A 16,924-nucleotide genomic window follows, 5' to 3' on the forward strand; every position below is an offset into this window, starting at 1 on the left:
TGATGCATGGTAACTGCAGGCTAGCATTATAAACAATATAATGTAATATTGCATGGGGGCAGCATGGTAGAGAGGCCGTGCAAGCAACTGGAGGTTTCCGGGTTCGATTTTCAGCTTCCATGGCATCCTAGTCAGTGCCGGTGTGTCCTTGGGCAAGACAATTTACCCTCCTTGCTCCCAGTGCCATCCACACTGGTTTAAATGTAGCTTAAAGATGGAGATAATGGGTTTCACTATGTTAAGCGCTCTGAACCTCTAGATAAAAAGCGCTATATAAATATGATTCACTTCACTAATATATCTTGGTACTTGACGCATGTTACAGTTAGCATTTTGCCATGCTAAGATAAGTATGCTAGATTTTTTAGCAGGCATTAATAGTTTGGTATTTCACTAATGCTAATAGTAAGCATGCTTTTGTCAACGTAGTACTATTAGCATGCAAGCTTTTTTAGCTCATTGTGCTCATATTTTTGGTTACTTGACGTTATCTGGCCAGCGTGTTCACTGTTAGCATTTCAGTTCGGCTTTGGATCTTAAACAATCACACAACATTTCTACCAAAATTAGCTTTTTCTACTTTAGAAAAAACTGGTTTTGACAATCAAAACTACCAAAAAAATGGCCACCGCATCCTTTATGAGCCTGTCCTAGCTAAAGCACGAATAGTTTTTAAAGCCACTTGCCAGTGGAGGTCTACCTTATCTCAGCATCTTTCTGGATGGCCGTGAGCTCCAAGTCTGGATGTTGCACCTCCGTCTCTACTACCAAGTCCAGATCTGGTTTCAATGCAAGGCTGTTTCTCTGGTTCAGGAAGTCGAAGGAGGCGAGTGCATCCTGGAGAGAGGGGATGGAAGTCCGAAGACATGGTGTCAATGAGAGGATGAGAGGACAGGAAAGAAGTACATTCGCTCTTTCTTGAATTCGATAGTTTTTTTTTTTTAGAGAAGTGCTGGTTCTCACAACTTTTTTTGGCCCTCTACTCAGGGTTCCATATTTTGCAGTCAAACATGAAAACAGTCACTAAGGCTTTGTTTAGGCACCAAATGTTGTGGAATGATATGCAAGCAAACAGACTAGTTTGTTTCGTGTAATGTCTGGCTGTACAATAACCAGGAAAGTATATGAAAACAGAGGCGAAATCTTTGTGGAAAACCAAGCCATGCAAAAAAGTGAGGCGTACAAAAAGTGAGGTACTACAAGAAAACCGGTTCCATGTATATCAATCATTCAAATGTGTCGTACAGTTCTTCAGTTGTCCAGACTCTAAGGCACAACGCTTTCACCCTGCTGCTTATAAAACTGTGCGGCTAACTTATGGATATTTTTTCACTGACAACCAGAATGTTTTGTATTCAACAAATAGTTTTGATACAACACAGACACCGAAAAGGTGTGTTATTGTTTGTGCAAAGGCACCGTCTGCAGGTGCTGTGGGTTGAAAATGTACTTCCTGTTTCATGCCTTGAACCGGAAGTTTAAGTCCCCTTTCATCTACTATTCGTCCATAGCGTTTCTGCTTGAAAGGACTCTTTATTTGTCACACCAAGCAACGTTTGTAAGTTTTACAATGTAACTAAAACAATTCTTACTTACGAAAGCGCAAAAGCGTCCCAGGTGTGATGTCTGTAAGACATACTTGCCATTTATTTACACATATACACACACACAACACTCCTCTACTCATTGTTGTATTTGAAAGTGCAATATTTTGCAGCCAGTAGCAAAGCCTTTGAAGGAGCATAGGTATGGGCAGCATCTGTGAAATTTAATTTGCAGGAAAGGAGTGAGTTTAGGGTTGAATTGTCCATCCTTATTCTATTCTCTGTCACTATGTTTTTAACCCCGCGGAACACCCTCTCTGATGATGCATTGCTGTGTGGCACGCACAATACTGCCTTCATCAAATGCACCAGAGTCTGGAATCTTCCATCTCTCCCTAGCATATCCCTTTCCATTTGATCTGTCCTGTATAAATTGAAATTCTTGTTTCCAATCATTTTGGAACTTGCAAGCGTACTTCTTCATACTTGTTGTCGCCATGACTGTCTCTTCTTCGTTCTTCTGCTTCGTCTCTGTTATGTTTTTGGACATTACTACTCGCCTTAGTTTTGAAGCAATGCATGATCGGAATACGGATGTTGTGTGTCAGTGTATTAAAGTGCCGGCTGGAATGAACACGCACTGAGATATAGCTCCGTGCCTGCCTACTTTATGGGTAATAGATAAACCTATGGATAACGGAGACATATATAATACTCCCCTTCTTGTTGTGTGTGCAGTTGCGCACTGAGCTCCAAAAGCCGTAGATGTTATAACACTGTTTATAAGGAGGGAAAGCGGACGTGACGACAGGCTGTTCTCACTCAGGTCCGGCTGGAAATCGGGAGAAATTCGGGAGAATGGTTGTCCCGGGAGATTTTCGGGAGAGGCACTGAAATTCGGGAGTCCCCCCAAAAATTCGAGAGGGTTGGTAAGTATGCTGTAGGAATGTTTTCATGTATGTTGTAATGTAATGAACCTAGCATCTGCGTCTGTGTTACTATTATTAACTTACATTCTTTTTGTGTTGTTTCATTTTTACAATTTCCTCAGTAAATTCACCAAAACGTCACTGTGGAGTTTATGAGTCTGTTTAGCTGATTGGAGAGCTAACTTCCACAGCTGGTGGGTCCATGATGATGACTTTTGTTTTGTTTGATCAGCCGTTTTCTGACGTGTCACAGACACCGTTTGGAAACAGTTATGGTATGTACCGTATTTTCCGCACTATAAGACGCACCTTCAATGAATGGCCTATTTTAAAACTTTGTTCATATACTGTATAAGGCGCACCGCATTATAAGGCGCATAGAATAGATGCTACAGTAGAGGCTGGGGTTACGTTATTCATCCTCTAGATCATAGGTGTCAAACTCTGGCCCGCCGTGTAATTTCATTTGGTCCCTGAGGTAAAATCAAATTAACATTAGCACTGGCCCGCCGGTGTTATACAGCGGTGCCGCTGTAACACCGCATTCACAGATTTCCCGAGAGATTCTCGAATTTCAGTGCCCCTCCCGAAAATCTCCCGGTGCAACCATTCTCCCGAATTCCACCCGGACAACAATATTGGGGGTGTGCCTTAAAGGCACTGCCTTTAGCGTCCTCTACAACCTGTTGTCAAGTCTCTTTTTCCTCCTCACAAACAGTGTGCCGGCCCAGTCACGTAATATATGTGGCTTCTACACACATGTAAGTAAATGCAAGGCATACTTGATCAACAGCATACAGGTCACACTGAGGGTGGCCATATAAACAACTTTAACACTGTTACAAATATGCGCCACACTGTGAACCCACACCAAACAAAAATAAATACATTTTGGGAGAACATCTGCACCGTAACACAACATAAACACAACAGAACAATTACCCAGAACCCCTTGCAGCACTAACTCTTCCGGACCGCTACAAAATACACCCCCCGCCCCTGCTACCACCCGAGCCCCGACATTAACTGCGCAGTAAAAAGGCCTGAATGGTTGATTTATCCGATGTATTAGCCTGTGGAAAAAGTTAATGTTGATGTTTACCTGAGAAGGCTGCAAATACAAAAGAGGCATTAACTTTTTATTCAAATTTGATTTGATATGTCATTGATATTTTTTAATTATTATTGTTATTATTATTTAAAACTCAATTTTGCATGTCACTATAAAGTTATATAAGCCTTGCTTGTTCAATATTCAATGAAAAACTTGTTTGGGTCCCTATTAAAAGGTTAATTTGTTCAACCTCGGCCCGCGGCTTTGTTCAGTTTTAAATTTTGGCCCACTCTGTATTTGAGTTTGACACCCCTGGTCTAGATGGAGCTGCGCTAAAGGGATTGTCAGCAAAACAGTCAGATAGGTCAGTCAAACTTTATCAATAGATTACAAACCAGCGTTCTGACAACTCCGTTCACTCCCAAAATTAATAAACAGCTGTTTTATTATTTCCCCCGATTCAATAACACGTAAAAAACAGTCTGATACTGTTACGGTAAATCAAACGTTAGTGCAATCACAATATAGTAACACTCGAAATAGTGCAAAGCAATAATATATCAATAACTCAACGTTGCTCAAACGATAATGTCACACAACACAACACACAAAATAAACACGTGAAGCTCACTTTATTAAGTTATTCCTCATCCACGAATGCCTCAAATTCTTCTTCTCCAGTGTTCGAATCAAACAGTGGGGCGAATACGTCATCCAACATGCCGTCTTGTCGAAGTCGTCATTAAACGAGGCAGTGTCGCTGCTGTTATGGTTAAATTCTCTCGCTGCTGCTCAATTCCCGTGTTCTAATGTGTGACTGATTGCCTTGAGTTTAAACTCTGCGTCGTAAGCGTGTCTCTTAATAGGAGCCATTTTAGGGTCTTTACATAAACGGCACGCCTCCCGCAGTCATATATCCCAGCATGCACCGCGCGCTTCTTCTTCTACGAGGGAAAAGGAAGTTGGCGGCTGCTTACCGTAGAAGAATAAGCGCGCGTCTTCTTCTACGGGGAAAAATAAGGTTGGCGGCTGCATACCGTGGAAGAATAAACGCACTTATTCTTCTACGGGGGAAAATTAAGTCAACGGCTGCTTACCGTAGTTGCGAGACCTGTTTTGTGGAAAATACGGTAAATAAACATTTACTAAATCTTTCTTTTTAGATCTGCCGCCAATAGTCCGATGTAGCGAATATATATAAAAATATGTATTTCTTCTCAAATTTGGTGGGTTCGACTGAAATATGGGTGCGCTCTAGAGGTACCTTAATGTTGGTTGTGATTATTTGACATCCATAACATGCAGGATTCAATACCTGCACTTCCTCCTTGTCAGGCAGCTTGTTGTGTTGCTCTGGGGGTTCGCGGATGCTTTCGGGTGCTGGGTAGAATTTGGGGCCCGGGGTTGGCTCTCTGTCAAAGTCCAGCTTGGTAACCAGTGGGTCACTGTGTGCAGGAAAGGACAGACTTTAGACAACAGTAAGAACCGCGTCAGATCTTGTGCAAGGCTGGCACATTGTGCCTTCACTTGCCTGCAGGGCGTGGGTGAACCCGGGATGCCGCTGGACCCAGTCTCAGCGGTCTGTGGACTAAAGGAATTGGTGCTGACGGTGGGAATGGCTCTTCTCACCAATCGGCCCCAGGTGGCAATGTTGATGTTCATCTGAGGGGCTCGCAGGAAAGTCTTACCTTATGACCCAGAAGGGAAGAAACACAAAACAACACAATCAAATAGGATGTGATGAAAAGGATTAGTATTTCTTTTAAAAGGTAAAACTAAGTTGGCTCACCCTGCTGCTTTGAGAAAATCTTCTTCTGTCTTTGCAACTTCGGTCGTCTCTCAATAACAGGATTAAAAAATGTCACCTAAATAAAATGGTGACAAGCTCTGCTTCATGATGGTGTCCAGAAAAGTGTATTGGGAACATGAGTATGTGTGCGCCAACCTCGGCAAACAGCATCCCCTCTGGTTCCAGGTACAAACACATGCCGTGTCGCTGGTTGTCCAGGAAGTCCTCAAGGCGCAGGAACTTGACCGCGCAGAGTGACCGCCAGTCCCGCCAGTACACGGAGATCTCCAGCTCCCGGGACTAGGGAAAGGACGACGACGAACTTGTGTGAGAGCCGGCGTGTCCATGTTGGACCGACAAGCCAGAGGCGTTCCAGTGTGTGTGTGTTCGTTACCCGGTCCAGCTCCAAAGTAAACTTCTGGTCCCAGGCCTGGTTACTGACAGGCTTCCAGCTGGTCTGACCGACGACTGTGTTGTCCAGCTTTAAAACTGCACTAATCTCGTCTGATGAAAGACAGATTGAGCCTTGCTGAATGTAACCAACTTGTATCAGTAATCATTCTTCTACACGTGATATGATGGACTTACTGGAGAGTTCCTCGCTTTTTGTCATGTTTCGGGAGCCCACACTGCGGTTTCGGTTCGCTCGGCTAATGAAGGATGAACGCGTTTCGCTCGGGCTCCAGCCAGGCAGGGGGACAGATGCTGCTTTGGAGCGTCCGGGGACATTTTCCAGAAGGTCTTGACAGCCCATGAGCCTTACGTCTAGCGTGCCTGGAGTGGCGGTGGGAGAAATAATCACACTAATGTTGAATAAGTCAAACAGTCTTGTACACCTAGGCTATGTTCACACTGCAGGTTCCCAAGTCCAATCGTTTTTTGTTTTTTTTGTGGCAAATACGATCTTTTTAGGGAAAAAAAATTTGATTTCTAATGTGAATGCAATCCGACCTGCATGACGTCATGCCGTCGCACGCACTGCAGTGTTTACGGAAGTAAACGTGGCTTCCATTCTCGTTGGCCTCAGTTCTGGCACATTTGTGCCAATTTCAAAGGTTTTGTGCGATCAAAGTCTACATTTTCTGGACAAAAATTATTGCACCTAGAAGATTAAGAAAGAAGACAAGTATATTGTCTCTGGTAGTTGTACAGGAAAATCTGCTTTTATGTCTGCTTGAAGAGCGTGTCTGTGGGGGAGCAGTTGTGGACAGGAGTGCTGGAACTTTCACCGGAGTTCCTAAAACATTTAATTTTCACCTGTTTTCTCCTCCGTTGTCAACTATTTATTGTGTAACCGTCTATTTTGGGGAATAATTATGACGCTTACTGCTTTTTGATGACGTCCTGGTCGGATGAATGCAACCTGAGCATATATATCGATTTATATCCACATTAGAGATGCGTGGATAGGCAATTATATCATCTGCAACCGCCATCCACCCGCCATAACCAACATTTTATCAAAGCCGCAACCACCCGCCACCCGCCCGTTGTTATATATCAGGGGTCGGCAACATTTACCGCTCTAAGAGCTATTTTGACCCGTTTCACGGAGTAAAGAAGAAGACAATGGGAGCCGCAACCATTCTCGCAAATATTTTCTGGTGCTCATCCAGATAACGAGAAAAAGGACGTGTTATGAAGCCGTTACCTTTGGCGCCTTCTACAACATGTACAAACTGTTTGCTAGTCCAGCAACATGTTGTATGCAGCTTCCGCAGATACATGTACAAGATTGAAAGGCATACTGGGTGATACAGAGTACACTGATGATGCAACACAACAAATACCCGGAATCCTTTGCATCCATGACTGTTCCTGACTACCGTATATTTTACACCCCCGCACCCCCAACCCCGCCCATCTTCCTGACTATAATATAGTCAGGAATAGTCATGGATGCAAAGGATTCTGGGTATTTGATGTGTTGCGTTTATGTTGTGTTACTGTGAGGATGTTCTCCCAAAATGTGTTTGTCATTCTTGTTTGGTGTGGCTTCACAGTGTGGCGCATATTAGTAAGAGTGTTAAAGTTGTTTATATCACAACCATCAGTGTACTCTGTATCACCCAGTATGCCTTGCAGTCGCGTGCGTGAGTTTGCGTAAGCCACATACAACATGTTGCTGGACTGGCAAACAGTTTGTACATGTTGTAAATGGCGTCAAATGTAATGACTTCACAGCACGCCCTTATTCTTGTTATTTGGGGGACCGCCAGCAGATTCCCGCTAGAATGTTTGCGGCTCCTATTGTCTTTACTTTGTGACACAGGTCAATATGGCTCTTTGAGTGGTAAAGATTGTGGATCCCTGAACTATGTTTATTAAATATTGTCGAATGTTTCAACCGCCACCCGCCCGAATCTATTTAATATCTATTTTTTCGTCATGTCACCCGCCCAACCCGCGGTTTATCCGCGGATGAGAACGCAAACCGCGCATCTCTAATCCACATACAAAAGAGGCCTGGGTCAATAATGAAACATTCGGAATTGCACTGTTCACACAGATTACTTTTACAATCAGTGCTGGTGCTAGGACTTTTCAAAATGGGGTCCCAAAGTAAATTTTTGGAGTCTGTAACCATTTGAAAACTAATGATAAATGTATGCATTATCCTGTTACATCTCACATTCTATATTGTGTTTTGGAAAAAGGTTGTCGTAAACGTTACTTCCATTTATCAATTTTCTACCGCTTGTCCCTCTCGGGGTCGCAAGGGGTGCTGGAGCCTATCTCAGTAGCATTCGGGCCGAAGGCAGTGTACACCCTGGACAAGTCGTCACCTCATTGCAGGGCCAACACAAATTGACAACATTCACACTCACATTCACACACTAGGGACCATTTAGTGTTGCCAATCAACCTATCCCCAGGTGCATGTCTTTGGAAATGGGGGTAATCCGGAGTACCTGGAGGGCACCCACGCAGTAACAGGGAGAACATGCAAACTCCACACAAAGACCCCGAGCCCAGGATCGAACCCAAAACCTTCGTATTGTGAGGCACATGTTTCACCGTACTGCCCATAAACGTTACCTAATTCATTCAAAAAATAATACAAAAAAACAATACAAAAAAACATTTTTTTATGCATATGTAAATGTATTCAGTAGTTATAAACATTTATTTACTTTATACTTTGCTTCATGGATCTAAACTTTACCGCTTCCAGTATTTTTTTCTACATTTTTATTTAATAAGTTGTAGGTGGGGCTTCACGGTGGAAGAGGGGTTAGTGCGTCTGCCTCACAATACGAAGGTCCTGAGTAGTCCTGGGTTCAATCCCGGGCTCGGGATCTTTCTGTGTGGAGTTTGCATGTTCTTCCCGCGAATGCGTAGGTTCCCTCCGGGTACTCTGGCTTCCTCCCACCTCCCACCGGTAGGGGGCCACGGGGAAGACCCAGGACACGTTGGGAAAACTATGTCTCCCGGCTGGTCTGGGAACGCCTCGGGAATCCCCGGGAAGAGCTGGACGAAGTGGCTGGGGAGAGGAGAGTCTGGGCTTCCCTGCTTAGGCTGCAGCCCCCGCGACTCGACCTCGGATAGGCAGAAGATGGATGGATGGATGTGATTGATAAAACTTTCGGCGAATCAAAATTTAAGAAATTGTACCAGAAAGTTCATTACTTTCAAGTCGACCAATAAAAACGCAAGAAGTGAGGACGGAAATTTAACCCGGCAAATATCAATCAATCAATCCATTGCTTTCGGTTCCCCTTGAGGGGGGGTTGCCCACTTTTGCGGTCCTCTCCAAGGTTTCTCATAGTCATCATTGTCACCGACGTCCCACTGGGTGTGAGTTTTCCTTAAAAAAAACAAAACACCGGCGGAAAGAGATAATCGATAAAAAAAAACAACAAACTGGAGTTTTGACCCGGAGAAGGCAGGGTCGGTAAAAAATAGAATAAAATCTGCGTCCCGGGGACGTGCGGACTTCCGGAAATGCGCATCCTTTCTGATTTCAAAGCGTAAAAAGACACAAAAAGTGCGGAAACAGTGGACACTGCATGCCAAAGTTGCACAAATGTATTCCAGCTGAATGTTTACACTGCTAGTAAAAATGTGATTTTTATCAGAGTCCAGTGTAAATGTGCGCAGGCACCAATGTGGCCTTAATCTGGCCCTAACGTGGCCCCGACATCACTTGCATGCGCCATTTGATAAAGTGAAAACAAAGGGAGGAAGTCGTTACTACTACAAAATAAAATAAAAGTCTTCACACCTTAAAAATTGTCAGAATAATTGTATTTAAGTTACCACAAAACTTTGTGTTACATTGAGTTCAGCTCGCCCTGCGAGAGGACAAAAGCTGTCCTTGATCCTACCAAGCAGAAGGCTTGTAAAACTGCACGTGTACGATGGGAAGCGACATGAAGGCGCCGGTTGCTTTGATGGGTTGTAATCCACAGAAAGATTTGTCTTGACTCGAGATCTACAAAGCGGAGAGGAAGCAGGGCCTGACTCCCCTCCAGGCACCATTTCTTTGAACTGTTTTACGACCTTTTCTTTGAACTGTTTTAATCAATGGCGATAGCTGTTTATGACCCCCCTCCCTTAGAAACAGCTGTTGCCATGTAATATGGGGAAGTCCAAATAAAAGAGGTGTACAATTTTTTGTCAGAGCATGGTGGAGACTGTACAAGAGTGAAGTGAAGTGAATTATATTTATATAGCGCTTTTTTCTCTAGTGACTCAGAGCGCTTTACATAGGGAAACCCAATATCTAAGTTACATTTAAACCAGTGTGGGTGGTACTGGGAGCAGGTGGGTAAAGTGTCAAGCCCAAGGACACAGCGGCAGTGACTCGGATGGCGGAAGCGGGGATCGAACCTGGAACCCTCAAGTTGCTGGCACGGCCATTCTACCAATTGAGCTATACCACCCCAGACGTTTCTCCTCAATTGAGCCAAATTTAATTCCGTCTCAGTTTAATTCCTTGCTTCTTGTCTTGTTTAATGGATGTCATCAGTGTTTGAACATGACAAGAATGAGCGTTTTTTAGGGGAAAGTAAAGTAATCTAAAATATGAATGGATGTGTATAGTGTAATATATTTCGGAGGGTTGTAATCTTTTTGCGGCTGTTAAGTAGAGGAAACACGGACATCAGCGTGGATCTATGTAAGCTTTATTTTTCAACTCACATGTAAGCTAGCGTCAATTCCGGTCTTTTAAAAATCGATATTTCTTCAGAATCAAAATATATATTCATATCTTATACAAAAAATATTATTTGTGCACTATTGAAAAGTGATGTACTAAATATGTGGTCATCTTATATAAAAACAGAAACATCCACTTCCACTGGCGACTGCGTCTTTTGGGCGCACAGGAGTGACGTAGCTCGCCCAAAGATGGCGAAAAAGTCACATTCAAGTCACATTTGAAAAGACCAGATTCCAATCAGATTCAGAACTGCCTCCTGATGTCAAAAGATCAGATTTGAAGCACTTTGGACCATTTAGACTGGCAACAAAAATCAGATCCGTGTCACTTGAGGCCAAATCAGATTTAGTGTGCAACTTATACGGGGCTACTGGACTGAAAAAATCCGTTACAAGTCAGATATGGGGGAAAAAAATTGGAATTGACCTGCAATGTGAACAAGGCCTAAGATAGAGAACACCTCATGAGGTGGTTATCGAGGTGAGGTACATGTAAGTCCTGACAATACCTGTAAGTGCAGCGGGCTTGGTGACGGTGCTGTATTGGTTCTGCGTGGAGATGAGGCTGGATCGTGGGCTGAGAACCGGCGCGGAAAGAAGTGACAGCTCCTCCACGATGCTGTGGCTGCGTGCGTGGTTCTTTGGCAGCTCGCTGAGGCGCTGCTCCAACGAATGGCGCAGAAGGTCCAGCTTTTGGCTGGACTCATTAAAGCGAGCCTGCGCCTGAATTGGGTGGAGAAGAAGGTGATGTCGGTCAAAATCTGCCAGAGAAAATAAACTGCAAAAAAGAGCTGTCAAAATATAAGATGCGACAACTAGATTTTAGGAAAAAAATCCAAAAACTAGTGAAATGAACTCACAGAATGGACAGATCATTTTAATTGCAAGGCATCCTAAATTATGATTTGTATATTTTTAGCTACATATAAGTATTTTTTTCTGAAAACAAGCATTCTTGAAGTTCCATCCATCTTCAACCGCTTATCCGGAATCGGGTCACGGGGACCACAGCTCCAGCAGAGACCCCCAGACTTCCCTCTCCAGAGCAACATTAGCAACTTCCTCCTGGGGGATTCCTAAGCGTTCCCAGGCCAGACAGGAGATGTAATCCCCCCATCGGGTCCTCGGCCTTCCGCAGGGTCTCCTCCCAGTGGGACGTGCAACGAGGACCTCCCTAGGGAGTGGCTCGTGAGGCATCCGCACGAGATGCCCGAACCACCTAAGCTGGTTCCTTTCCAAGCGAAGGAGCAGCGGCTCTACTCAGAGTCTCTCTCGGGTGACTGAACTTCCCACCATATCTCTAAGGGAGATGCCAGCCACCCTTCTGAGAAAACTCATTTCGGCCGCTTGTATCTTATTATTCGGTCATGATTATTGAAGTTGCCATTCTCAAATTATGAATATGTGAAATTTTGTAAAATATTTAAACAAGATTTTTTTGGGAGGGGACCAAAATATCGTATTTGAATAGTTATTTTCTCAATTTTAACATTTGTATCAGGGGAAATCTCTAAAAATAAAATTATGAATCTTGGCAAAAGGCGAATAATTTGCAGTGTAACGGTTAATGTTCAGAAATCAAGACTGTTCAATGATTATTAGAGCAGAATCATGGTTTATGACTAATATGGATTTATTGAAGGATATACCTCAAAATAGGGCTGGGCGATATGGCCTTTTTTTAATATCTCGATATTTTTAGGCCAAATCCAGAGGTGGGTAGGCAGGAGTTACTTACATTTACTCCGTCACATCTACTTGAGTAACTTTTGGGATAAATTGTACTTCTAGGAGTAGTTTTCATGCAACATACTTTTACTTGAGTATATTTATAGAGAAGAAATGCTACTTTTACTCCGCTCCATTTATCTACATTCAGCTCGCTACTCGCTACTGATTTTTAGCAATCTGTTAATGCACGCTCTGTTTTGGTCTGTCAGACAGACTTTCAAAGTAGGATCTATCACATATTCACCAATCAAATGCAGTCACTGGCGACGTTTGACTCCGCTTCACCAATCAAACAGAGCCAGGCGGTCACATAATTAACTGCACATTTTTTTAAATAGTTTTTTTAAAATAAACCTTTACTTATTAATGTCAACATTTACAAACAGTTGAAAATAATAATCAAAGTAAGTACAAAAACAGTTCAAAACAGTATAAAAAAACGTATAAAACAGCGCCAGGGGGTTGTAAATTTAAAGTAACTAAAATAGAATGCAAAAAAGAAAAAAATATATAAAATAAACAAGGAGCAAAGCCATAGACTCTCTCAATCTCAGTAAATAACTTAAATTTGGAACACAGCATCATCGTTTTCACCACTTTTTTGGTTGTTAGAGGTTGAGTGTTTTAATGTAGAGTTCTAAATCTTTTTTAAAGGCACAAAAAAACAAGTCGGTTATTGAAAAACTTACATTTATGAATATAAAACCTAGCCAATAGGACAATGAGGTTGCAAAGGTAAAATTCTTTTTCATTTTTTTTTTTCAATACAGTGTAAAACCAAATATATATTATTGTTTTAGTTGCTCAAGAGATATTCCTGGGTCTGAATTTGTTCATTGCTATTTTTATGTTTTTGTGCATTACTTGTTGCCGTCATCATTAAACGAACAGGTTACTCATCAGTTACTCAGTACTTGAGTAACAACATACTTTTTACTTTTACTCAAATAAATATTTGGGTGACTACTCCTTACTTTTACTTGAGTAATAAATCTCTAAAGTAACAGTACTCTCACTAGAGTACAATTTCTGGCTACTCTACCCACCTCTAACCATATCGCGATACACGATATATATCTCCATATTTTGCCTTAGCCTTGAATGAACTCTTGATACATATAATCACAGCAGTATGATGATTCTATGTGTCTACATAAAAAAAAAAATCTTCATACTGCATTAATATATGCTCATTTTAAACTTTCATGCAGAGAGGGAATTCACAACTAAGTCAACTGACCAAAACTGTATTTATTAAACAGTTATTAAGCAGTGGCACGAACATTCATGTCATTTCAAAACAGAAAGTGCAAGATTGTCAGAGACATTTTAATACAAGCTATGAGTGCACTTTTGTGCATGATGTCACTAAGATGACATATCAAAAGAACACTAAATTAAAATGTACTTTTTGCACAGAACGCCACTACAATAGTTTAAAATAAATACCATGCACTTTTGTGCATGATTTTGTGGGCGTGTGGCACCGAATGAAGATGTTGACATGCGGAGTAATCACTCTTCACTCTCTAGCAGGTGACTTTTTAAATGATGCTACATATTAGCAGTAATGCTAGTTATTGCAGCAACGCTTTAGCACCACACTTGACAAATTACGCTTGTCTGTTCGACATATTCACACTTCAAGCCAAACCACCGTCAGACGATAGAGCCCCTGCTGTTTTTCTTGGGAATGAATTCTTCCTTCATTTGTTACCAGATTAGCAGCTTCTTTCCCTCGTATTACCACTGGCACGGCTCCGCTAGTATCACAGCTAACGTTACCCATGCTACTACCTCTCTGCTCCGCGAGGGCGTATACGTATGTGATGTATGACATGACAGTATCTCTTTTTTGTGAAAAGGAGAGACAAGAACGAGTGAATAAGAACCTGTAGTGTAATGCCCACAGTTTAAAGCAACTGCGTGAGAACGTATACTCGAATATCACGATATAGTCATTTTCTATATCGCACAGAGACAAACCTGCGATATATCGAGTGTATCGATATATCGCCCAGCCCTACCTCTAAATGTGCTCTTTTTTCTGTGACTTTTCCTGTGCCCAGGAGTTTCATGACGTTCTTGGCTCCCTCTGCTACAGCAGACTCTATTCTGGCATGGTGACACAGTTCTTCCACCCGAAGGTCCAGAGGACTGATGATGGCCTTGTCTGGAAGACAATGAAAGAACCTAAATACCTTACATGCTCAATGCTGATTTCTGTGTCCAACCCTCATGGTTTCACCTAAAGAGCATTCTCACCCATCACGTCGTTGCTCTCGAAGCTCAGCTCATTGGCCTGGCTTGCTTTGAGGATCTGCATCCTGATGAACTCGATCTTCATCTTGCTATCCTGGAGCATCTGCTGCGCTGTCGCCAGCAACTTACGATCCTATGAGCGGAAATGAATCCAGTTAGGTTGGGCAGAGGGACCAAATCACTACAGCGAGGACAAACTCTTTGAGATAGTATTAGGGTTGTACGGTATACCTGTACTATTATAGTATCGCGGTACTAATGAATCAAAAACGGTACTATAATCTTTTTGAAAAGTACCGGTTCCCAGGCATGACGGTGCGTCATCCGGTCGTGACATTGCTGGTTTTACGGGCAGAGGAGCATGTTTGGCAGCGCACAATGACGTAATACTTACAAACAGACACAGTGTGTGGACAGAAAAGGGAGAACGGACGCATTTTGGCTTAAAAACTGACGATAAAGGTGAAGCTAAACACTGAAAAGCCCCATAGAAGAGGTGTTTTAAAGGGGAACATTATCACCAAAACTATGCAAGCGTCAATATATACATTGATGTTGCAAAAAAAAGACCATGTATTTTTTAACCGATTTCCGAGCTCTAAATGGGTGAATTTTGGCGAATTAAACGCCTTTCTGTTTATCGGTCTCGTAGCGATGACGTCAGAATGTGACGTCACCGAGGTAATACACCCGCCATTTTCATTTTCAACACATTACAAACACCGGGACTCAGCTCTGTTATTTTCCGTTTTTTCCGACTATTTTTTGGAACATTGGAGACATCATGCCTCGTCGGTGTGTTGTCGGAGGGTGTAACAACACTAACAGGGAGGGATTCAAGTTGCACCACTGGCAAGAAATCTGCCGCCAGACCCCCATTGAATGTGCCAGAGTGTCTCCAAATTTTACCGGCGATGCTAAGACAGACATGGCACAGAGATGTATGGATAACCTGCAGATGCATTTGCAACGCTTAAGTCAACTAAATCACAAAGGTGAGTTTTGTTGATGTTGTTGACTTATGTGCTAATCAGACATATTTGGTCACGGCATGACTGCCAGCTAATTGATGCTAACATGCTACGCTAATCGATGCTAACATGCTATTTACGCTAGCTGTTTGTACATTTGAAACTAGATACCCACATTTAATGCGAAACAAACACTTATCAATCGACATATTTAAGTTGCTCCAGTGTCACAAGATGCGAAAGTCTTGATCGTTTGGTCTGCACATTTTACCGGCGATGCTAATAAGGCAGCCATGCTATGGGCCACTTCATTAGGTACACCCACGCTATGGTCGAATAGCGTCAATAGCTATTCGCTCAATAGCTTCAGTTTCTTCTTCAATTTTGTTTTCGCTATCTGCCTCCATACTCCGACCATCTGTTTCAATACATGCGTAATCTGTAGAATTGCTTAAACCGCTGAAATCTGAGTCTGAATCCGAGCCAATGTCGCTATATCTTGCTGTGGTAACCGCCATTTTGTTTGTATTGGCAGCCCTGTATGACGTCACAGGGAATGGACAGTCGCATCGCAAATAGCGAAAATCAAGAACTTTAAAGCTTTTTTTAGGGATATTCCGGGAGGTGTAAAATTTTGAAAAAAAACTTTGAAAAATAAAACAAGCCACTGGGAACTGATTTTTATTGTTTTTAACCCTTTTGAAATTGTAATAATGTTCCCCTTTAAGACATGGCTAGTTAGCGAGCAGCGAACGTCCATCCGCAATCTGCAGTGTTTGAGCTACTTCTAAATCACTATTCCTCGCCTCCATGGAGACAAATATAGTATGTTTCTTCAAGTATCATCCCTGGAGGACGAGGAATCTCCTGTCCAAAGGCAAAACCTAGTAACTCAATTCTAGCTGATTTTGAGAAAACAACGGAAAAGCAATCTATCTTGATGCTGTCTCACAAAGATCTACAAAGTCATCAAACGTATAGATGTTTTCTTGAGCTTTCATTTTCTTGCCCATTGAGCCATGGATTGAATCTGCTCCCATCAACGTGTGCCCTTTCTCCAGATATTTTATTACAATCTGGGGTGAGCCCCATTCTGTGTTTGCACATTGGGCAAAGAGCCGTGTACAGCGTCCAGTTTTTATTTTGACCTCCACAGTTATCTGCCCAAAAGAGTATGCAAGGGGAAGAATCCAGAACAATACATTTAATGAAGGTGCTTGCAACGTCCTGGGCCAATCTTCCAAATATCCCCTCGTGCCATAATATCACATAATCAGGTTGACCGTCGGCCCCCATTCGTGCAAATGTCTCATTAAAGACAATAAGGCGACTGACAAAGAAGCTCCGATTGGTCCCTTGAGATACTAGGTTTTTCTGTTGTATCCACGCGGTTATGTGGTAGTTGCTAGGTCCTGCCATGCGCGTAACAGCTTACTTACGGAACAAATTACGATATCGCATACACTAATGTAAAGCAT

General features: G+C 42.5%; 1 protein-coding gene across 3 annotated transcripts in view; it reads right to left on the reverse strand.

The window, feature by feature from the left end:
* pkn2a (protein kinase N2a) overlaps positions 1 to 16,924 on the reverse strand; it is a 131,847-nt gene that overhangs the window by 22,626 nt on the left and 92,297 nt on the right. For all 3 annotated transcript variants that reach the window (XM_061919875.1, XM_061919876.1, XM_061919874.1), the window contains 10 exons: positions 14,479 to 14,608; positions 14,241 to 14,386; positions 10,992 to 11,205; positions 5,905 to 6,090; positions 5,711 to 5,820; positions 5,473 to 5,616; positions 5,317 to 5,392; positions 5,059 to 5,215; positions 4,843 to 4,972; positions 701 to 837 (listed from right to left, as the gene is read on the reverse strand). In XM_061919875.1, the coding sequence (XP_061775859.1) occupies positions 701 to 837; positions 4,843 to 4,972; positions 5,059 to 5,215; positions 5,317 to 5,392; positions 5,473 to 5,616; positions 5,711 to 5,820; positions 5,905 to 6,090; positions 10,992 to 11,205; positions 14,241 to 14,386; positions 14,479 to 14,608 (1,430 nt within the window). The remainder of the gene's footprint in view (positions 1 to 700; positions 838 to 4,842; positions 4,973 to 5,058; positions 5,216 to 5,316; positions 5,393 to 5,472; positions 5,617 to 5,710; positions 5,821 to 5,904; positions 6,091 to 10,991; positions 11,206 to 14,240; positions 14,387 to 14,478; positions 14,609 to 16,924) is intronic.

Source organism: Nerophis ophidion, linkage group LG14 (assembly GCF_033978795.1).
Source record: "Nerophis ophidion isolate RoL-2023_Sa linkage group LG14, RoL_Noph_v1.0, whole genome shotgun sequence".
Taxonomy (NCBI): domain Eukaryota; kingdom Metazoa; phylum Chordata; class Actinopteri; order Syngnathiformes; family Syngnathidae; genus Nerophis; species Nerophis ophidion.